Genomic DNA, 24,257 nt, shown 5'->3' on the forward strand with positions numbered 1-24,257 from the left:
CGTTTACAACAAGTTCGGAAATGGCAAAAACAACTTCGTCAAAAATTTGATCAAAAAGGCCAAGCTCCTGTAAAGAATCGTGATGCTTCTGTTGCCGTTAGACCTGATTGGGAAGTTATTGAAGAAATGGATTTTCCTCGTTTAAGTAAATTATCTTTGCCTGGAATTGGTGATGGAAAAGATGTGTAAGTATTAATTATTTTATTAATTATATTTCTAATTTAATTAATACTTTGAAATAATTACTTTTAAATAAATTAATTAATAAATATTTGGTTTCTTTTTAGATATACTTGCGGTGCATTAGAATTTTATGATAAATCATATGATCGTGTTACTTGTAAATTAGAAAAGCAACTTCAACGTATTAATCGCATTTTCCATAAGGTAACAACAACTGATGATCCTATTATTCGCAAAGTAAGTGCTTTTTTTCAGAAACCGATAATTGTATTCAAATCACATAAAACTTATTTTCACTTATATTTGTTGAAATGGCCACATTATTAAAATTAGCATTGACTTACAGTAATTCCTTGCTAAAGCATTCATTCAGATATATCGTGCTTTTTTTCTTCCAAACATAAAAGCATTTTAGCCAATAATTTTTTTAATATTGAAATTTCTACTGGCAAAGAAATATTGCCAATTATTGACCTTGAAACTACTATTGTATGAAACTCATAAAAAAGTATGTTGGCGTGGAGATTAAAAATTGACAAAACAGATGGATATCATCTTTTGAACATCAGTTATACCATTCATTTGGTTTGTCTCCTCTTCTGATATGCATGATATAACAAGGAACTACTGTATATTTAATATAAGATTTTAAAAATGTATTCCCATTTTTAATTTAGGTAAATTGTTTAATTGAATCCACTTTTATAATAATTTGTAAGTGAATGTGTAGCTGGATTTATACGAGATGTGTCGAAAAGTAAAGATACAATGGCTTGTATTCATTCAAAACATTTTTATTCAACAGATTATATTATATTTGAACAGATGTGACTTGCTTGGATTTGGCATTTTATTTGATAATGCTCTACAAGAGTTTTATTAAGAAATACACAGGCAGTCAAAAGATTTTCATAATTGTACAATGCTGTAATGGTAGGACATATTGAAATGCTTACCTAATCACGTTCTGAGTAGGATCCTTCAGTACACACACACACTTGCCCTGTCAATCCTGCCATTTTTGGAAACACCATTGGAAGGCTTCTTTTGGAATATTCAAATGTTTGGTCCTTGTGCTCATTACATTCTTTGAGATGGATGGTGTAATGCACCATAAGTTTGTACTGCCTGGACAGAATGTTACTGTCATATCTACATGCAAGTTTTGCATAGGTGCATGATGCAGTTCAGAGGAAACGGCGTAACAACTGACATAGGGGGTAGCAGTGACCAAACTCCTGAATATTCTAAAAGAAGCCTTCCAGCCATGCTTTCAACAATGGCAGGATTGATGGGGCAAATGTGTGTGTGCTGAAGGGAGCCACTTTAAAGGTGATAAGGTATGTATATATCTTATCATTATAATGCTATACCACAATTCCAGGAACTTTTTGGCTGCCTGTGTATTGTGACAAATCTAACAAGTAAATATTAATTTCACAAATGATGATTTTCATAGTTAATATGATAAGTCAGATATAAATATTGAATTTGAGCATTATTTGACCTATAAACTGTTAATACAAGCAATATTTTCTACATTTTATTCCGATCCCAAGAATAAAATAAAATGAATGATAGAAAAACTTTTGAAAATTAAGTAATGTACTGTATTGTGTAAATTGGATGTATTACATTTTTTGAAGAATTTCCTTATAAAAAAAGCAATGCAATTTGAAATGGTATTTTCTGGAAACTGCAATATTTAATGATTTAGATGTAGGATAAAACATCAATTTCTTATAGTAACTAAACTTTGATACAAATGAGGCTGGTTGGGATGAAAAAATTTATCTTGAACATAGAGATAGATTGATAGAGTAAAGGGTAATTCACTTTTTTAATATAAATATAAAATTTAACTAATTTCTTATTTATGGATATTAATTAATGAACTATAATGAATATAGTATGGGATAAACAGTATCTAGAATTTTTTTTATTGATTTAATTCCATTAATTACATATATTTCAAAAAAATACAAACAACTTTTAAATACTTTAAAGTTTTTTTTTTCTAAAATATAAATTTTCGTCTATAATAACGTATCTTCTATTACCAGGACTTATTATACTGGTACTAAAGAAATATTACAAAGTTTTACAGAAAAACATTTATTTTACTTAATATACCTAAGTATATTAAGTAAAATAAAAAATGTTTTTCTGTACCAGTATAATAAGTCCTGGTAATAGAAGATACGTTATTATAGACGAAAATTTATATTTTAGAAAAAAAAAAGGACATTGAGGCATTCTAATTAAATACTTTGAAGTTTATTTGTAAATTCTATAAAGTAATAACCCATTAACCTCGCATTTTGTGACTGACGATAAATTTGTGTTTGGGACCAATCGTACAGAGATTACATTAGAATACGTCTTAATTATATTTCTTAATTAAAATAAATACTGTAATAAAATTTGCTGAACTGTGCTTTCGTAGAAATGAATATCTTTATTTATTGGAAGAATTTCGTATTTTTAACACATTTCTGGCCAAATCTTTAGTTAATTGTTTTATTGTAATTCTACCTTACAATAGAATTTTGTATTTTAACAGCTTACTAAAACGGAAGGAAACGTCTTCGTAACGGATTCGATTGTGGCTACTCTCATGTGTGCTACTAGGTCCGCTTATTCCTGGGATATCGTAGTTCAGGTAAATATTGTGTAGTTCGACGAATGCACCTGTATTTACAAATACTTGTTAACAATGCGTACATTTTTCTTTCAGCACGTCGGAAATAAATTGTTCTTCGACAAGAGAGACGAATCCGAATTTGGTAAACTTGTAAATTGAAACGTTGCGTAAGCCGCGAATAAATTTTAAAAACGGTTTTGTAAACCTGTTTTTCCCCCTTTTTTTTAAAGACTTATTAACCGTGAACGAAACTGCTGCAGAACCTCCTCACGAAGAAGGAAATAACATTAATTCACCCAGAAGCTTAGCTTTAGAAGCTACTTTCATCAATCACAACTTTTCCCAGCAAGTTCTGAAAATGGTAAGGAAAAGAAATTATTGCGGTTTATTTTCTTAATTTAAAAAATGATCGCTAATACAACCAATTTTTCGAAAGGGAGAAGAAAAGAACGAATTTGAAAATCCGAATCCTTTCATCCAAGAAGACGAGGAAGGGGAAGTGGCGTCTGTAGCTTACAGATACAGAAAGTACGATCTGGGAGATGGCGTCGAATTAATTGTTCGTTGCGAACACGATGCCGTCATGCACGGACCCAATGGCGAATTACAATTCATAAATATTAAAGCTCTTAATGAATGGGATCCCAGAGTACGTTCGTAATCTTGTATTGCGTTATATTCTCCATTCTGGAGAATATAGTGCAAATTATAGTAGAACAGTAGAATGAGTGGGTAAACCGATTTTTTTTTTTAAATCAGTGTTCGGGAGGTATCGATTGGCGGCAGAAATTAGACACGCAGCGAGGTGCCGTTTTGGCCAACGAACTGAAGAACAATTCTTGCAAACTGGCAAAGTGGACAGTTCAGGCTCTTCTGGCCGGTTCTGATCAGATCAAATTCGGGTAATTAAGCTCTATTCTCGAGAATTTGTTGTTAAGTTACGATGTTTAACGAATTGTCACGATTTTTCAAGTTACGTTTCGCGAGTTCACATACGAGATTCGTCCAAGCACGCCATTCTCGGCACTCAGCAATTCAAACCGAAGGAATTTGCCGATCAAATCAATCTCAACATGGATAACGCCTGGGGTGTCCTACGTTGCATCATTGATACCTGCATGAAATTGAAACAGGGAAAATACCTGATATTAAAGGATCCCAATAAGGTTAGTTCGTAATCATTGGCTCGGGTGACGTGACGTAAAATATCCGCACATTCAACTCTGTTTTTTTACAGCCTGTTATTAGATTATACAATATACCGGAAAATACTTTCGAAACCGACGAAGAAGCCGACTCCGAAGAGGAAGAAGTCGGTAAGAAACTTGCATAATTAATTCTCTTAGGGCCGTACGTGATTTGACGCGTTCCCAAAATTTAATCACACCTCACCGTTTATCAGGGGAATGCAATAATAAATGGGATCTATTTTATAAATTTGTTTTTCTTAATTATGCGTTCCGGAGTATTAAGAGGTACTTCCAGAATCAAAACTATGTACAAAAATAACGAAATTCTTTAGATAATGTTGTATTCCCAACACTAGAATGTGTGTAGAGCGGTGATTCCCAAAGTGGGCGGTGAGTAAATCTGGGAGGCGAAATGAAGTAAGTTGGTGGCAGGGTACTGAACCGTAACAGTAGGCAGGATTGGGGTCACTGACAACCTTTCCCTTTCTTTTGTTAAAACGGGTAAGAAGAAACACTGCGTTTAATGGTTTCTAGACGTAGAGAACAACTTAGAGCCTGTACACACTAGGCGTTTTTCAACGCGCGTTTTAAAGAACCAAGAGTTCTATGTAGGCGTACACACTCAAACGCGCGCTTTTGGCCAAGCGCGCGTTTATAGATTTTTGTTAAAACGCGCGTTTTGCGGGCGTCAGCCGAGCGCTTTGAGATATATGTGCTGAAATGGAGACCGATCATTTCGATACTTATCTATTTATTGATGAAATCTAAGAGACCAACCTTCGTCAAAGGATTTTATAGATATTTTAAAAGAATTAAAAAACTTGAATTTATTTTGTCTTAGTTTTGAATACAACGTCGCAAACATTCCATGCGTCAGTCTATCTCGTAATATTGGTGCACCCAAAATTCTCTTTGCCTCTGCCGTCGTCTTTTATAGCGACGATAGAGGAGCCACACACAAGCAATCACTTCCACATCCATTTCTAAACCGAGCCAGTGCGCACGCTCCGCTAAACGCCTAGTGTGTACACAGCCTTACGGTAAAGACTCAAGGTGTGATGTTCATAGAAAAGTTTTTTTAAAAATATTTCCAATCCTTTCTCACACAAGGGAAAACGTGTTAGGAGACGTTGGGATACGGTTGCGGGCGTTGGATATAAGGGGTTTATTGAATCAAGAGGGCGGTGGCTCGAAAAAGTTTGGGAATCACTGGTGTAGAACATAACCAAAGGGCGGGGCCGGATTTACACGTAAGCTGCAACTTAGGTCCTCACGTTTTTTACATGTATCAATAGCGAGGTTGCGGCCGACGTTTTCAACGCGAAAACGTGTACGTCGGACGTTCAGCGCCACCATCTTGTAAGCCTAGAAGTTTGACAAAGGTGTTTGGAACGTCAGTGGAAGCTAGACGTTCCAAACACCTTTGTCAAACTTCTAGGCTTACAAGATGGTGGCGCTGAACGTCCGACGTACACGTTTTCGCGTTGAAAACGTCGGCCGCAACCTCGCTATTGTATCTCGAATGATCTTTTATATGTTGTAGCTTAGTGCCGCTTTAAGTTTTAAGTTGGGCATTACGGAAGAGCGTAACGTTACTAAAATGGGATAAATAGGTTTATCAGAAAAACCAGAGATAATTTCTTAGACGTAATCTATGAATTTAATAATTTAATTCATTAAAAGTAATCTGGTAATTAATTTTTCCTGTTGAAATTTCAGAAGAGAAGAAGACGACTCTCGATTTCACCGACGATAAATAGGGAGAAAATTGTTTTCGTTATTTCGAAACCTAAAAAAAATGCATTGTAAAATTTAAAAATATACGGTGACAGTGATGATTTCAATAAAAAAAAAATAGACGATAATCACGCTTGTTTTTTGAGACAACCCGTTAACGGTCGGAAATAATTTCGAATTTTTCTCGTTGGTCGTCACTTCACTACGATCTTCGGAAAATAAATTCCGAAATCGACAAATTAATTCGATTTTAAAGAATAGACGCGTTTTAATTATCGTACGAAACACCGCGCAAAAGTTTTGAATCATTCCAACTTGCGGCAACGTTAAGAACAAAAGTTACTCAACAATGACGACACGCTAATAAGCGGCGCAATAAGTACCAGAGCGTAATATTTTACAGCGGAGTCGGAGAAAAATCGCAAAGTTCGACGGATTGCGGATTTAGAAGACGAGCGGGAAAGACCAAGTACGTGTAATTTTCCCGGGGTAAACGAGGCGTTTATTTTAAATCGGCGGAAGGGTCGAAATTCCGACAGAGGGCGACTTTCGGAAAGGGCGGGAAGTCGGGAGGGGCGTCGAGAAAGTTGGCAATGGGCCACCTCGGCTGGTGGCTGGACCGGGATCAGAAGAACCCATCAGAGACGAAGAGACGGTCGCTCGACGATGACGCTCGAGTTCGACACGAAGAAGGCTCTGTAACGACATTCTCTTCTTGTTTCACATTCGACTTATTTTCCGTTGTAACGACTAAATCGGTGAGTGACGTCGAGTTTCCTTCCATTTAACGCTTAATGTTTACCTTCTACCTTCCCCCACCCTACGGTAAAATCGCGACGTAAGTTTTCCGACGTTGGCAATCACGCGATCTTCCCGCGTAAATTTATAAATAAATAAAATCGCCACTCTTTATATAATAAATATAACAAAATAAGATGGCAGCTTCGGACCACGTGACGTCGACGATTCTCCGAGTCACGTGGTTCGATTAGCGGCCAACGGAGACGACCCGGCCGTTTATTTGACTCGGAAAAATGTGGAATTAGGACGGCGTAACCTTTTTAATTTACTCGTTAAATCGGTAATCACTCCATAAATACCGATGCGCTAAATGCGTAAATTCGTAATAAAAGAGGAGAAAATCCGCCATTTTTTAGTCGGAGTATCGGAGGGAGAGAGAGGAAGGCGTCGGACCAACCTACTAAAATTAGACGGGTGACGACATACGCTTTTGCAGAGTCAGCGCAACTTCTGTTGGTAAACTTCGAAAGAAACGTCTCCTATTTTAACGCTTCGTCTGGCCCATCGACAAAAAATAATTAAAAAAAAAAGCATTTTAGTCTCTGGACACGGATCATTCGACTCAAAATAAAATAAAATGGTAGACGGGAAGAAAGGGGGACTCGAGATATTTTTCGGCCACGCGTGCGATTAAACTAGTTAATTCGCAGGGAATTGAAGGCGTCTTTTCCGACTCTTCGTATTTACGTAACGAGAAATGAGTCACCAAATTTATTTTCGTCCCACTTCGTCCTACCCGATATCCGCCGTTTCTAGTTACGCGCCGACGCGAAAATTACCAACCTCCGATGTTTTTGTTTGGTAAAACGAAAAGAATGCGGGGAATTCGTTGTGTCGGAATGTCGGAAAGCCTTCCCGTTTTTATTTCCGGTTTCGGCCGCCATTTTTGATTTATTTATTTTTATATGCGCGTCCGAGGCGATTTGAACCGAGATCGTCGACCTTGCCATTGTTTTCTCGTTCCTTTTTTATTTTTTTCGACCGCGCCGTACCGTCTTCCGGGTATTTTATCTCTTCCTCTATTTGTCTGCCGCCCGTTTAATAATACGTCAGCGATGGGACGACAAATTTTGCCTTTCGATATTAAAAAATCGAAGGCCACGTAATTAGTTGGAATGCGTTATTCGGATGTTCTTTTTCGTTTCGTTTTATTCGTAGAGAAAGAAAGAATCTTGGTACACGGCCTTCGTACACGACGCCGACGTTCGATTTTATTTGGTGGTTCCTCGTCCGTCTAGAAATGAATCAAGAAGCCAGATCTCCCGGTCTGAACATGGAACACGGATTCGTCAAAAAAATCGAACACAATCAGCACCTCCGACAGCAACAGGTAAATTCCCCCGTTACGTTCTCCGTTTCCGTATCCGTCCGGGTGATTTTGGATTCGCCCGGGGCGAGACTCTCGTCGTACCGGTTACGTTTCCTTAATCTCCTCCTCCGGGTACGAGCGTAACGATTGCCCGGCGTGTTATTGATCCTGTCCGATTATCCGTGCAGTTCAAAGACGATTCGGTGAAGAGACAAGAAGCCGCCAAGCTAGTCAGACGCGTCGGTTTCCAAAATAAAACTCCGAAACCCAGCATGGAACTGTACCGACCTCCAAGTACGTACCTTTTCTATTTCCTCTCTAAGTTCTATTAATCTCTGGACGTTCCCGTTACGTCGACGTCGAACCTGTTATATATATTACTATCGTATTCAATCGCGATTTCGTTGCCCGAAATTTATTATTCTACTTTCTTGTGTTACGTAAACGAAGTTAGTCTTTGACGCTAGTTACTGTAATTGACACGTCGTCGACGAATCTGGAACGACGTTCCGATTAGTCGTTATCGGGGAACCTGTTTATGGATCGAAGCTTCTTTCCAATCTCCTTATTTGTTATGACGAATTATCTAAACTATAAATACTTCGAAAGCAAATTTTAAGTTTGTCTCGAATTAAAGTCCAAAATCCTCCGAAAAGTAAATAAAATGCAGTCTAACGGTTTCTGCTTCTGACGGTCGCGTTACGCCGCACCTAAAACCAAAAAACGTTACGGTTAGATGCCTAGGGCTCCGATTCCGACCGGTGGAGGCGGTCGGAGCTGTAGATTTCCCCGAACGGACCCGAAATGTCGGGCGACCGGAGAAAGCGACGGCGGCGGTCTGTTTTCGTGGCGGCGGTTGAAATTTTTCGCGTTCGATTGTGCCCGTTGCCCGGTCGTTCTTTGGTTCCGCCGGCCGTACCGCCGCGTCTTCTCGGAGTGCCCCGGGTTCCGGGTTTGAGTTATCCCCGTGGCGGTGCGGATCCTTTTCCGGACGAGTCCGTGCCGCGGTTACTCGCTGTTTAGGTACGCACGGACCGGCACGCCCGAGACCGGACCGGGACGTCCGGCCTTAGGCCTGCCGGTCCGTGTGTTTGGCCGTTCTCGTTTACGGAGTATACCGGGAGATGGGCCGTGGTCTGTCGGCGTCCCGATCTCGAGACCCGTCGAGTCGTGACTCGCAAATGTTTTGTTTTTTGAAATCGGCCTCTAAAAAAATTGTTTAGTTGCCATTACCCTAGAGCAGTGGTTCTCTCTGTTGTGGTTTGCTGATGTGCCATTAAATTTCAAAAACTAATTTTAAAATGCTAATTATTTTTTACTTTTTTAATATTATTTGTATTGCTTGTTTTTGTGTATATAAAAAAAAATCTTTAGCATCACTTTTCATAAGAGCGTCTTCAATGTGATACTGGTCTGTTGGTTTACTACCAAAAATCGAGTGTTGCTACTAGCTCAAAATTGTTGACTACTGCTTTAGAATATTGTCTAGTATATTATTACTAAAAGAATACAGTGATGGTTATGTGCTGTAGTAATCCTTATACGGTATTGTCTAAGGTGTTGATATTTATCCAGTCTTCAAAGTTATTTCTTCAGTTTGAAAGTAACCTCTTAATAGTGTCCTGCAATCAACAGTTCTGGTGTATATTCAACTCTCCACTCTGTCAAATTGGGTTAATGCATACCATACATTATTAGTCGAAAAATGTTTTTTGTGCTTTTGACGAAAATAAGTTTTGTCCCACTATTTTAAATAGGTCATTTAAAATTTGCAAAATTTAATGTGCAAATTGACTGGAGGAATGGATTTATTGTGTTTAAAATTAATATTTGGAATAATTTCTCTAACTTTTGTTAAATCATTATTTATGAAAAATGATTTTTGGCTTTAATTTTGGACAGTGATAGTATTTATTAAACATTGCAAACAGTTTGAGATAGTGTTGATATTAGTAAAAATATGATTTTTTTTTTAACATTAAAATTTATACAAAATGAATTCTTTATTATAAAAAATAAACAATCAAAATAATTTTTAAAACTTTTTGTTACTGACAAATAAAAAGTAGAACAGAATGTTGAAATATATTTAATACTTATATATAAAAAGTAAAACAAAAACCAGTGAATTATTATTTGAATCACAACTTCTATGTTATAGGCATTTGGTGGCCAAACTGCAGCTCTTCCAGACTCTTATTGTGACTTTTATATAATTATATTGATACATATAATGTTGCGTATGTGTGTAGCGTGTCTCAAGTTTATAAAAATAAGTTTTATAACTATACAGGAGCCATAATTATGGGTATAGATGAGCCATATAGCCTGTGAGCTGCAGTTTGGCCACAATGGTTCTAGGCAACGAATTCAAATTTCTGCTGTTTATATATCAATTTGTCTGTGATCTATTGCTTAAAAATCTTACATATTTCTGAGAATTTGTTAAAGCGAGATGTTTAAACTTTTCCAATATCTTATCTTGATTCTACTTTACATTTTGTATCCTTGCATAAAAATGAGCTAGTTTTATTGCAAATATATGTTTGATTTCAACTTAGTCTATTGAAGCTGATATCAAAAGTACCTACAGAAATACTTAAATAGCAGAGACTTTGATTAATTCTGTTAGATTTTAGAAATTTTACTTTGTGTTTGTTTATATTTTTAATTTTAGCAAATGTGGACAATTTATGATTTTATTATATTTCAGTTTTAAATTTTATACATTCTCTATATACAGAGTCTTCCAAAAAGAATGCTACCATTTTAAATTATTGTAATTGTGTTAATTATTGTCTGAGAACATTGCAATATACATTGAAAAACTATCCAAGTTTCAAATTTCTCCATTACAGTTTCTCAATGTGTGCACCTCTTGTCACATCTAACCAATACTCAAATTCTTCCCATGCTCTCTATAGCAAATCTGTTGTCACTCCTCTCACAGCAGTCGCAATTCTATAGCTCTTGCAGATACTCGTGTTGCACAATGATAATCGATTCCAGCTTTGCAAACTACAGAACCTGCAGAAATACTTAATTGCAGAGACTACCTCTGTTGTAAGTTGCCATTTTTGTTTGAGATGGTAGACAATAGATGTTTGAATGCAGATGGAAGAAATGCCCATGACAGTTACTCTAGCAATTGGTATAAATTGCATACTTCATAGATAATAATTAGCATAATTACAGTAATTTAAAATAGTAGCCTTTATTTTAGAAGATCCTGTGTGTATATATACAAGGTCTTCCAGAAAGTTTGCAAACTTTACAAATAGAAGTTGTATTTATCAAGAAGTTAGTCAGTTTTGTTGTCTTTGAAGTGCAGTAGAGCATCAATTATCCGACTCAATTGGGGACTCAGGTTGGTCGGATAACCGAAAAGAATGAAAAAAATACATTATTAGTATAGTATATTAGTATATTGCTATTAACCAACTTTACGTTGAATTTTCATCGATGTTAAGCCTAACAAATTCTTTTAAAAAAAAAATAATCTATCATTAAAATGTTGTATCGTTAAAAATTATTTTTAAATTATTTTATTGCTCACAAAACAAACAACCACTCGTAATTAGAAAATTAAGTCAAGTTTAAATGTTGGCCTCCCTTCAATGGTCGAGCCAGTATTGCCAGCTAAAACACGCAAAAATTTAACAAAAATAATATTAAAGTAGCCAAGATATAGCCAAATATTGTAGTGCCACATCACTAGCAGACATTTGAAATTTGCGGACTAGAACAGTCGGGTAACCGATGTGACGGTTAATCGGGGGTCGGATAATCGATGCTCTACTGTAGTCCCCTCCTGAGTCTATGTACCAAATCCAGCATTTTTGCCATAAAAGAATGCTTCCTGAAATGCTTCTTTTGGGATGATACACATGCTGCTAGTAAATTTTCCTTAAATGCATCAATGGATTCAAAAGTGGATTTTGAGAGTGGATTTCAATTTGGGAAAGAAAACTAAGTACGCTAGGGCTTAGTCCAGTGAATTGATGACTCTGAGTGCCAAAGTCTCTCTGTTTGGGCAGAGCATCCATAAATCTCCCAGGCCTTTTTTAGGCAATGGAGATTTTGGTTTTTCCTCTGTCCTCAAATGGATATTAAAATTTAAAGGTTGAGAAAAAAGTAGCATAAAGTTCTTGGCCAAAAATTCTGTTATCAGCACTGATGTGTAGGCAGGTGCATTTCATGATGCTGTTCTCTCCAAACAGTTAGTCTTTTCTTCCTTGCTGCTTCACGAAGATGTTTCATTACCTCCAGACAGTATTTATGGTGAATGACACTTTCAGAATAGAACAAAACAGTTAGCAAGACCTTCACATTTGACTGAACTTATCACACGGTGAAAATTTTCCCACTCACTCTGATGACTGAAGTTTTGTTTCCACATCATACCCATTGATTCATGTCTCATCCCAGTGATGATGATTTTCATGAAATTTTCATTGGACTTCTTGTCTCAGAAGCTGTTCACTCACACTCACTCACTCAAAGAAAATTGCAAAACACAATCAACTCATGTTTACACAAAGGGACATAACACAACAACAAATGAAGATAGAACAAACTGCTTTTGGTAGAAAGTATATAAAACTTGCTGCTAGAAAGTTGTGTAACCTGCATTCAGATTCAATTATTGGTTAGTGCATAATTTAAAAAGTTTGAAAGCTTTCTGGACAGACCTCATATATTGCAACATTCTGTTTTGCTCTGTTCTACTTTATAAATTTGAATTTGGTTGTCAAAAAGATTTCTTTTTAATAAAATAATTTATTACTCTTTTGAGGATATTTCTTTGATAACAAGAAAAATTCAATAATTTTTTTTTCAAATTATTTTGCCCTAATTAAAGGGCAAATTCATAAAATATGTCAAAAATGATAATGTACAAATGCCTATGGATATCAAATGATTTCTTTGGTGATTATTTATTCACTTTTTTGATTTGTTTTTGGTCAAATTTGTTGATCAAAAAATCATCTGCAATAAGTTCGATAGTTTTGAGAAACAACTGTTATGGTGCCCCTGTTTCTAGGCTTGCAGTGGGCAATTCACAAAATTTCATTTTTCATAGGTGTCCGGATGTCTGAAGATTTTAATACATTTAATCTCAAACAGTATTCCATAGCGGGAAATAATGGCAATAATCTTGTCAGTGACTGTCATGCCGTTGGTATGGTTTCAGCCAGTACAGAAATGACGCACAAAAGCGGTGGAAACCACAGGGTTCACTTTCAGACGTCTCACAGTCCCAAGTCTGTGGATCTGAAAATGATGTTGCAGAGATCGAAGAGTTTTGGAGGAACAGACCTGATGGAAGTAGCTGCCGTGGGATTTGAACGAGATAGTTTTCCATTAGAATATCATGGAATTATAAAGAGAGCACTACACGGTAGGTCATGTTTTACAATGGGGAATATGGAGTTCACAAAGAACTTAATTGAGTAAAAATTTTTTCAGATCCAAATTCTCTGCCATCGCGACAACTGATGGAAGTCGTGAGAGTAATATGCAGCAAGGCAGTGGAGAGTCTGCAGAATGCCCAACCGGCAGCTCAGATGTGCTTTACTATTATTGAGGTATGTGTACCATGTAAATTAAAATAATAAATGTAATGACTAATCAAATTTGCAATTCAATAATTCCTTTTCAATATATTAATAGTTTTCATAAAGGAGTATTGAAGGTAAATACTTTTAACATTAGTTAGTTCATTATTTTTGTAGATTTCATATTTATTAGAAAGAACAAAAATATTTTTAAAAATGTATTCATAAAGTTTCAGTTTTTGTTTTTAATGAAAAATGTTTGATTTAAATTTATTATTATTTTTATGTTTTCATTATGGAAATGTTTAGTATACTAATAATTATATAAGCAAAGTGAATTCCAAAAAATAGAAACTACACGGTCATTCTTTTGCCAGAGTGCTTTATTTTTCTACACTGCTACTCTTTACAAAATGCATTTTGGTCTCTCTAAGCCTCTCACCCCTTTTATACAATCATTTTACCCTTTCTCACAATAATTTGTTCATTTGGGTACGAATCAATTTGTAGATGTCAGAACTGCAAAGTGTAATTACTAAACCTAATTACTATGGAAGAAAATTCACTTTTAGTACGGTGCTTAAACTTTTTCCATTAACAATCGACAATTTTACTTGACCTCCTGTATATAGGTATATGAAATAGTATACAAATAAAATCATAAAATAATTCTTTGGTATGTGTATTTTACCATTTATTGCCATTTATTAAAGACAAAAACAAATTGTTATACTAATTAGATGGATGTGTTTGTTTTATTTTTATATAAAGAATCAAATCTTGATTGAATATTTGATATTTCAAGATGTTCAATGTTTTTCAAAGTTGACTGACATTTTGATATTATAATCATCAATGCTGTTAATGCCACTTTGCACAAATATGCGATAAAATTTTAGTTCAAATTTCTTGCAGCTTCCTACATTCGATTACACAATCCCAAATGGTATCGTGATGTATGTACAGTTTAAGAAGTCTTCCTATAGTACATCAGTTACCAGTGTAGTTCAAGAAAGGAATTAGAAATATTATTTCAGTTTTGTTGCTAATGATTTTAAAATATTTTTGGAATTTTCAAGCATTTAAGAAAATTTAACAATTTTTATAATTGTATGGATTCAAACTCTAAAAATTCTAATATGATAGTTATTTCTTTTTGTGAACTTTTTTATTTAATTCTGTAATCAATATTGATTGAATTGTAATTATTCTAGATACATGTATTGTAAATTAATTAAATTTAATTATTGATAGTTAGAATAAGTGTTAATACTTTGTATAAATATGTTACTTGCATTATCATAACTACTATTATATAATCTGTTTAATTAGTATTTTGTAGTACCACATAGTATAAATATAGTCTGTTGGAAAAAATTAATGCTCTTTAAAGATGACACTCAACAGTAATCAAATTCTGTATATGGAATGGTAGTGAAAAATAAATTTTATTATTATCACAGTACAAGAATACATTATTAAAAACACTTTCATGACAAATGTTAAAAATCAAAAATGATAAATGCAGTTTGGCAATTGATGCAAACTGACCAGTGTCAGAGACTGCTTTACAATTTAATAATAGGCAACATTTATATTCAAGTCAAAGTTCAAAACAAATACTGGATAATTGCTTAATTTAACTTAATTAAATTTAATTTGTTATTTCAATTTCACATTTTAATGCTGAATTGAATGGACATTTAATTTTAAAAGTATGAATCAAGTGAATCAGCTAATAACCTGACTCACTTGTGTGTCTCTTGATGTCTCCTCGACAACCAAGCACTTTTGAGGCTAGAGTTGAAAGAGCTTGAGAAAAATTATTATTATACTTCAATAATGCAGATTTTTTATTTTTTATATTTTTAATAGAACTTGTGAGTAAGTAATTCCTCATTATTTCTTTTATTCTTTTTTATAATTCAAAGATGACTATATTTCTATACATAGTGATTGTTCAATATACAAGTATTTTGATTTTATTCAAAAATAAAATAACGTAGCTGTACATGATCATTGTTAGATGACAATAAGAAACTGAGAGGTTCTATAATTTCCATCTATAGTCAAATTTATTTGATTTGTTTAGAGTCTGTCAGACATGCAGGAGATTGTTCTAATAACAATTTTATGAAAATATTAATATATCAGAATGGCAGACTATAAATTCCATAAACCAAGTAACTATTGCCAGACTACATTTGGATAATTAATGATTAAACAAAATGATTAGGCTGTCGTTTTATCTTAAATTTCATAATTAGAAATAAATTTAGATTAAAGTAAATAATTTAAAAGTTTCTGGAAGAAAAAAGCAGCCTGTTGTGCAGCCAGACCTTGTATCTTCTGCACACCATACTGATGTGTTACCATACAGTTATTCTACTTAAATCTCCGTCAAATTTTTAACTATACGGGTTAAGTTTTTTGCACAAGAACAGTCCATGTTATTTGCAATCGACTAAAAATTATGCCACAATTGAATAGTTAGTCATAGCCTACCTGATGTAACAATTTATCTGCAATTGTACAGAATTTGTGCCCTACTTTCGAATGGGAGATCACGTAATAAATCTGAAAACTAGAATTAATGAATGAGTGATGAAAATCACAGATGTCCAAGTTCTACTTTTAAATTGGATCTTTATGATGAATCCAAAAACTAGAATCATTGAATGACTGGTAAGAAATACTACTCCAATGTAGCAAGTTTGTTAATTATACAGGTTAATTATCAAATGCTCTATTGAATTATTAGGGTTATTTGAATATGAGTGTACTGTACATAGCTAAAATCTGTTTGCTTTATGATTTGAAGTTTGAAGTTAGGCTTGTCTTTGACTTGAAACTAATTCGAATTGTAATGCTGTAAGGTAACTTCAGACACAAACTTCTGAAGAAGATATTGATTAAAATTAATTCTCAAATTTTTTTGGAATAAAATCATAAGTTGATATTGTGCTAAATGTGATTCCTGTTTTAGATATTCAAATAAATACTTAAAACAGTCAAAAATAACAAAATTAATTCTATAATAAATACAAGGAATAGAGATGATGATAGCCTAAAAATATGGAGTCTATCATATTATCTTCATTTTTTTGTCATATAATCACATAATGCTGGACAGATTTTCATATCAATTTTTACCAAGCAGATAACTGTTGGAATGACAATTAATATACCTAATAAAAAGCTTAGGGGTTAAGGAAGACAGTTTAATTATTTTGAATTATACTAAGATATAAAATTTAAATAACAATAAAAGTTTAAAAGGGGTAATTTTGTTAAAATTTTCAAAAAAGAATGTTTAACCCGGCGTGAATGAGGTGAGAAATTGTTACACCAGCTATGAGGTGGGTAGGAGATACCCAAAACTTTGATGCCAAATTTTTTATACTATAATTGTGTATAAAGTATTTTTTTACTTGGGATAATAAGAATAGTATCTATTCAACAAGATGAATAAATACTATAAATAAAATATTATGTTTAAGATTGAAAAGCATTTTTTTTTAATTGAAATAACAAAGTGTCTATATTTTCTTTGAAAAAGTACAAGTTTTGGTAGTTTAACATTTTTTCGTATAAAATTCTAACAAAATTACAACTTCTTTGGTTAATCAACATAACTATAGTATCTTTCAATTATAAAAATAGAAAAAAAAAAACTAAAAGGTCTTATGAGATCAATTTGCACAGCACCAACATTACACCTACAAATCAGCACAATCTCCACGCATAAAAATCGCATGCTTCATGCATTTTGGCTTCTCACACTTCGAACAGCAATGTTTTGTTTTCTTATCTGTTTTTTAGTACACTCACCACACCTGACATATTTATTAGCCATTTTTATGGAAACACATAATGAAGGTTCTCTCAGTAATCACTTTTCGAGTTTCCCTTGGAAGATGTATTTTTTTTTGTCCAATGCGAAGACTATCATTTGAGAAATCTAGAAATAAATCTAAAAATACTATAAATAACTATAACTCGTAAACTTACTGTCAACTCAAAAATGTAACACCGTCGGGTGTGAAACCCCAGCCACCTTTGCTCATGTGTATCTCCCGATGACACTGGCGGAACACTAAACTCAACACTGCGCCTCGCCCCCCCCACTCCTTTACCTCCAGCTACTGTGACAATGGGATTTGCATGGCAACAATAACATTAAATAATCTGCGTTTAAAATCTTCTCGGGTATGACATACCCGACCTCACTCACGCCAGGTTAAGTTTAAAAATATATAGATGGTGCCTTGTGTGTGGTACCATCTCTATTATGAGATTTTGTAAAAATAATTTTTATATTATTAATTATTATAAAACCTTATATATAAACTTACCATTATCCCCCAAAAGGGTAGGAGTGCACTTTTTAAAAAAATTGCAATTGCCAGTACAAGTAAAATTTTCATTGAGTTTCTTCACTTAAAATATGACACATGACTCACTCTATTGTCACACTTCCTTGACCTTTAACCATAAAAATTTAATAGCATCAATGCCCCATAAACTAATGAGGAATAAAAATCTGATCAATTTCCCTATGTTATATTCTATAACAGCCAGGAAAGTAAAAATAACATAAGGAAATAGGCCTAGCATAAAATTTAAATTAAAAAAAACCTTAAAATCAAGTTAATTTCAATTCTTTAATCAATAACTATGGTTAGTGAACAAGTATGAAAAAGTAATTGATTTTGGAACAGCTATTCCTATAAATTATTCTTCTATTGCATTTTGGATTTCATAATTTCCTACCTGGGTAATGTAATGAACAAATTTCTAGTATAACTAAACACACTGAGTGGAATTTCAAAATACATAATTCTACAATGAAAATAAAAACAAAAATGCACAAAATGAATGTAATGGTGTAAGTGTTACTTTTAATTACTTAATTTTAATTACTTCAAATACCAAATGGGCAGTTGGATTCCCTTATTGGATATTTAAGACCAAATAATTACTAAGCAATTTGGCAGGCAGCTGCCAGGCCACCATCACTTGGACTAATTTTCAACTTACAGACCTACAGATTCCTACTGTCACTATTTGTTTTTCCTTAATCTCAAGAATGGAGTTAGTTGAAAATTCATACAAGTCCGGAAAGCTTTACAGACTGGCAACCCCAACAAACTTCTGGTCTAAACTGAAAGTCAGATGATTTTTTAAAATTAAAATATGATCAAAAATTGCAGTCTGGCATCGTGACGACATTACAATAAATAATCACACATTAATAGCTCAACGAAGGAATCTGACCGTTCATTTGTTATTTGAAATAGTTACTGGGTTAGTTGTATTTATTATATATAATTTTTTGTTTTTTCTGTGCTATAAGCCTACTGCACGCTATAAAAAGTCATTTTGTATGTAATAGGTTGCCAATTACTTATCTTAGTATATAAACACTAAAATTTCATAAACTTAGTAAATCCCATTCTTTTTTGACATTTGTTTGTAGACCATTTAAATTTCTTTTCAAATGATTATTGACTTAACAATCATTTTAGAAATAAAGTTCTATAATATTTTTATAAACTATCACTTTCCAATTCAAAATTTAAATGATATTTAACCAATAAAGTTTTCAATAAGTAGTGCATAAACTTTGTTTTGATGCATCTCTCAATACAAATAGATATTCCAATCATTAGAAAATGCTGTCTGATTATCTTAGTAAAGTATTCAGTTTTCCAAAGTTACAATTTCAGTTTGTCATTCAGCAATTTATTTTCTTTGAAATTTTGCTAGTAAAATTTGCATCTGATTAATGAATTTATATTGAATTTTGTAAAGTTATTTTCTTTTAAATCAATTTCCCAATTTTGAAATTTTAGTTAGATTTATTTAATCTGGAAATGATTAAAATAAAATTCAAAATTTGTTTCATTGGAGTGCACAGAATTTAAATTAACCACTGCTTCTTGAGTAGTTTCAGACTTGATAGAATGAAGCAAAGCAATCTACCAAGAGAGAACTTTCTATGGGAAACAAAGAATTAGTTCCTAGTTCTTATTTAGATGAAGAAAATTCGAAAAATACCAGCCATCCTGCCCCTTCTGTGAAAATTATATTAACTCACCTAGCAGGGACAGAAAAGTTGTTTTTCCAGTGTCAATGGTTTTGTGTTAATGTAAGTGAATAGCTACTAACTACTTATGTTATGAAGTTTGATTTGGGTTATTCTGTCAATGCGCTTTACTGCCTGAAAGTGCTCCAGAAGCGGTGGTTAATTTCAAAAGTTCAAGTGTAAAAAAATAGCTATAAAAATTCTTAACAATAAATTGCAAAATAGTTCAAGCAATTTAACCAAATTAGGTTGTCTTAAGAGGCATAATTTAATTAAGTAAAATTTTTATTTTGAATACAGTACAATTTGTTTTTCTTTATGCTTTTTTTTTTATTATTAGTAAGACCATTGAGTTTGGCCAGGCCCACAATGGGTAGCCAGGTGCGGGGGACATGTCCCGACATATCTGGACAGACTGCCCCCGAAAAATTCCCGGGGATTCTTTTTTTTATCTATCTGGATTCAATCTTGCATCCTCATAGCAGTAAGCTATCACGTTAACTGCTCAGCCATCCCGCTGTCATGATTATACACCAAAGGTTTGTACTAGTGATTAAACTGACAGTAGTCGTAATGATAAAAAAGGGTTACTTGACACACAACGCGTCTCCGGTTACCATTAATTTTCACTTATATCCCAGAGGTTGCGTTAAAAAACGAATGACATCGGGATTCTCCGAAGAAAAATTCATGTCAACACTACATGATTCCCTAAATTTAAATTTGCTTGGGTCCCTACGAAGCTATAACGCGCCACTGTTTTTTTTTTTAACTCCACCCTGTGGGCACTAAGAGGGCCTCTTTTTTGCAAGCCCATTATGGGTTTAGCCAGGCCCACAATGGGGCTGCCGGGTGGTGAGGGCTTCGGGGGGTGGTCCGTTCGTATATGTCGGGCCCGACATATACGAACGGACCACCCCTCGAAAAATTCCTGGGGATTTAAACGCGCCACTGGTTATAACACCTTAACAAGTACATGGGGGAGACAATTTTCGAATAAAAAAATTAGTTTTTTGTGGCCTCAGGTAGCGAAGTGCCACGAATGTCAACACTTTCAGAGAACAAGATTAATGTAAATCTTATTGTAAACGATTGCTTTCAATAAAATGCTTCATTAGAAATTCACTTATTTTATCGAATACAATTATTTACAAATAAATTCAGAAATTAATATTCGAGTGTATTGGCCATTCTTTCAGTTATTTTTCTGCTAACAATGGTTCTTAGAGGCAGTGGGAACGTGTCAAACAGTTCCTGTCAGCATTTACGAAGTATTTCGCTCCTCTGTTTTGTTTAGTTTTCTTGTCGTCCATTATTTTTTCGTTTTATGTAGGGAGATAAGAGGCGTCAAATGTATGCCTTGCTCGGGCGGCACGAACTCTAGCGCCACGGCTGGCGCTAGAGTTCGTGCCGCCCGAGCAAGGCATAAATACACATCATAAATACACAGCTATATTATTGCGAGATTCTATATCGAATTGAAATCATTCTTTCGTTTACGTCGGAAATAAGTCTTGCAGAGAACTGACAAATTCAATCGTGGTTTTACCTTTTACTATGTGTAAAAGGGGGCCTTCGAAGAAGGAGACGGAAGACAACTTTGTTTTTAAGAGCAATATATAACTTATCTAACTTCATAATTTTACACGCTCATTTGAATTATTTCTTTTCCCTTCTATTAACAAAAACTTTGATCCCTTTGTCCCCGAAATATATTCTGGTCCATATAATTCAAATAATTCGCGATCTTGATTCGTACGAATTCCTTCGTGTTGCGGGGAGGCCATCTTTACATTACATATAACAAAATAATACACACATAGTGTTTCCTTTTTTTCTGAATAGTCTAATACGTATTTCTTATTTTCATCATTACTCCACCTAGGCCGAGGCGGTTAAAGCTGCAGCTTACCCTGAGGGACCCGGGATCGAATCTGAGCGAGCAACACCACGAATGCTAAAATGATTCAAAATTGCCAGTGCCTATTGTCTATCTGCGCTAAAAATATTAAAAGATAACCCGGTAACTCTAGATTCTATACAAAGGTAACTCTAGATTCTATTCAGACAATGACAAACTCGATTACTTGGTGTTACTCGAAATTAAAATTTTAATCCAAATATTTGTTAATATTTTCACGTAAAACAACAACTATAATATCAGAGAACAATATTTAGAAAAAACTATGTTTATATTATAATTATTAAAAAAGAAAGGCCACGAATGTAGAAGGGCGGATTTACGGGGGGGTGCGTAGGGCTCAGCTGCATCTCTTATAGGGTTTTGCCGAGTAAAATCGGGTACCTCAGGTGTTAAAAAATTTTGTAAGGAATATTGTTTCTTTACAACCCCTTGTAAAGATTTCTAGATCCGTTATTGTATAGTTAAGAGGTAACTTGTCGGATCATACAGCTTGAAGAAATTTCAGTAAATTGTGTAACTTGCAAAATGAATTTTTAATTTCTTTGTAAAGGGAGAGACGTAATTCTCTCATCAGTCAATACATTTAGTTTTAGTGTAATGAGCCATTCTAGGAAATCAGTTCGAGTGAAATACACTTTTTTAATCATTTTCATCGGTGTTTAACGAATGTATTGCAGAAGGAGAAAGGCAACACATTCCTGGAGAGCCTCCTGAACTCTTGTCGAGAGTGGTATAACGAGAAAGACAAACTTCTAAGAAATTCGATTTCCGGAACGAACATTCTCGTTTCCGGCAACGGAGCGGGATCGAAACGATGGACCGCGTACGTTTCTTTTCTAATGGAACTATATCTACGCCTGAAAAGTCACCATCGCACGGTCACCCTGGCCAACAACGCCGAAAGTACCGGTTCCAACACGACGGCTCAGACCCCTGCCGCAGCCAATCAGACTCTGACTCTCTCCGTGCTCATCTTCGAATGCTGCCAGATCATTTTGAAACCGCCTTCCCTCAACAACGTGGCCGAGGTAAGTTAATTGTTCCTTCTAATTTCGCGCTTTATTCTCCGGAAGTTAAGACCTCCGACGGAAATTTTCAGATCGAATGCCTTCGCTCGTTGTTATCCACCATAGGACGACAACTGGAAAGCGATTCCCTGCAGCGCATGCAACAGATAATCGCTCTGATGAGAGATGCATTTATCGATCCGTCCATATCCACCCAAATCCGCAAGACGCTTCTGGAATTAGTGGAGCTCCACGCCAGCCAATGGCAGCTGGACCTGCCGCAGACTATGTATTACTTCCCCTACACTACCCTGGATCGAAACTAAACAGTGCCAATTCGCGAGTGTGAAACTAAAATGCACAATCGTCACTTGTCTTTCCGATTATTTCTCTCCTTCCGTTGGGCTAATTAGTCATTTTCTCTTCTAAATTCTCGCCATACCAAACACAGTGCAATACAAAGAAAATGGAGTCACCAGAGCAATATGGAGATAGTCTAGTCCGTGCATTGTAATATTTATCGATTTTATTATTTATTTTACGTTACGTCAGAGCGCATATCTCTGGCAGATGGTTTATAGTACAATTCGTCGACTCGAAGAAAGGTTACATACGTGTTTAAGTGTTATTTCTCAAAAGATAGACGATAATTCCATAATATAGATAAATTGTTTTTACTTATTTTGTTAATATTTTGTGCCATCAATTATTTGATGAGTTTTCCTTTTGTTTGTTAAAACAAATTGTAAAATATATTATTATCGAAGTCATCTTCAATTTTAGAATTGTTGAATTTGACAGTCGCTGGTGTTTTTATTCTATACGTGAAATTTTTACGCTATTTTTTTAACAAATTAATATCGTTCGAATGTCGACTGCACGATTCTCTCCCCCTTCGCCTTTACCGTTGCACCTACAGCAAAATCCAGTGACTCGAATGACGAAACGGAAGGTGATGGAAAAGTCTGGATGCCGCGCGGAGACTTTCCTAGCCAATTTGATACCCAATTAGAAGTGATTAAACGACGGTAGCTCGTCGTCGCCGATTGCTTGGTTTGTTGGATATTCCGGTCGTCGAGCGAAGGCCTAGCTTTGTACATAGCACTTTCCCTTAACGTTTTTATCGCCATTCGTTTCCTATTTGAAATTTTGCTCTGTGTAGCCTTGCCTAACTTATGGATATTACCGGGTGAAGAAAAAATGAGATTTTTGTGTATTTAAACGTTATAATACGGACGAAAAAAGGAATGTCGCCGTTCGTTGAATGTTTCCTATCGTTAACCGCAAGTTGTGATATTAACAAGTCGGTAATTCATCCACGCCAACCGAATTCATGTTCGTAAAGTCACGAAAGATTAAAAGACGATTGACCAAAACCGCTTGTCTCTCTTTTTTTATTACCAAGATATACACCAGGTATTGTTGCCAAAACACAACCGGTTTTCTAAAACTCGCTTACCTAACGGTTACTACAAAATACAAAATGAAAGAATACAAGCCTTAAATATATATAAATGACTATTAAAACGTAAGGCAACGAAGATAGAGGTGAAGCCTTTAAAAAGTTTCCAGTCCAAAGCCACGACTGACCAGCAGTCTTCCAATTCTCCCGCCTTTCCTGCCTGAAAATCCGACCTTTCGTAAAGGGGACTCGTGTCGAAGCGTATTGTTGGAAGACTGGAGAAAAGACAAATGAAAATCGGTTTTACGTATACTTACGATTTGGTCTGCCGGTTTGTTTCTTTAAATGCAATTCGAGTAACTGAGAATATACGTTTATAGATTTTTTTCTTCATAAAATTACTTTTTTCTCTTC

The 24,257-nt window shown here is 34.7% G+C and overlaps 2 protein-coding genes across 3 annotated transcripts; both read left to right on the top strand.

Annotated features, from left to right (window-relative positions):
• Positions 1–5,871, top strand: LOC111620093 (eukaryotic translation initiation factor 3 subunit D-like). The gene is made up of 10 exons (XM_023361937.1): positions 1–185; positions 288–420; positions 2,747–2,845; positions 2,921–2,969; positions 3,058–3,188; positions 3,264–3,476; positions 3,587–3,729; positions 3,801–3,993; positions 4,065–4,143; positions 5,737–5,871. Exons 1-10 carry the CDS (start codon positions 127–129, stop codon positions 5,775–5,777), a joined length of 1,140 nt encoding a protein of 379 aa, XP_023217705.1. The 5' UTR covers positions 1–126; the 3' UTR covers positions 5,778–5,871.
• A 446-nt stretch (positions 5,872–6,317) lies between these two features.
• LOC111620092 (MIF4G domain-containing protein-like) lies at positions 6,318–23,817 on the top strand. Of its 2 annotated transcripts, none has more exons than XM_023361935.1 (7): positions 6,318–6,512; positions 7,714–7,885; positions 8,053–8,158; positions 12,948–13,265; positions 13,334–13,452; positions 22,112–22,462; positions 22,534–23,817. In XM_023361935.1, exons 2-7 carry the CDS (start codon positions 7,796–7,798, stop codon positions 22,765–22,767), a joined length of 1,218 nt encoding a protein of 405 aa, XP_023217703.1. In that variant the 5' UTR covers positions 6,318–6,512; positions 7,714–7,795; the 3' UTR covers positions 22,768–23,817. The 2 variants fall into 2 exon arrangements, with proteins under 2 accessions (XP_023217703.1, XP_023217704.1); XM_023361936.1 differs by having other exon boundaries at positions 6,319–6,512; positions 13,059–13,265.
• The last annotated feature ends 440 nt before the right edge of the window (positions 23,818–24,257 follow it).

Source organism: Centruroides sculpturatus, unplaced genomic scaffold, assembly GCF_000671375.1.
Source record: "Centruroides sculpturatus isolate CEXI.00-Female unplaced genomic scaffold, Cexi_2.0 scaffold131, whole genome shotgun sequence".
Taxonomy (NCBI): domain Eukaryota; kingdom Metazoa; phylum Arthropoda; class Arachnida; order Scorpiones; family Buthidae; genus Centruroides; species Centruroides sculpturatus.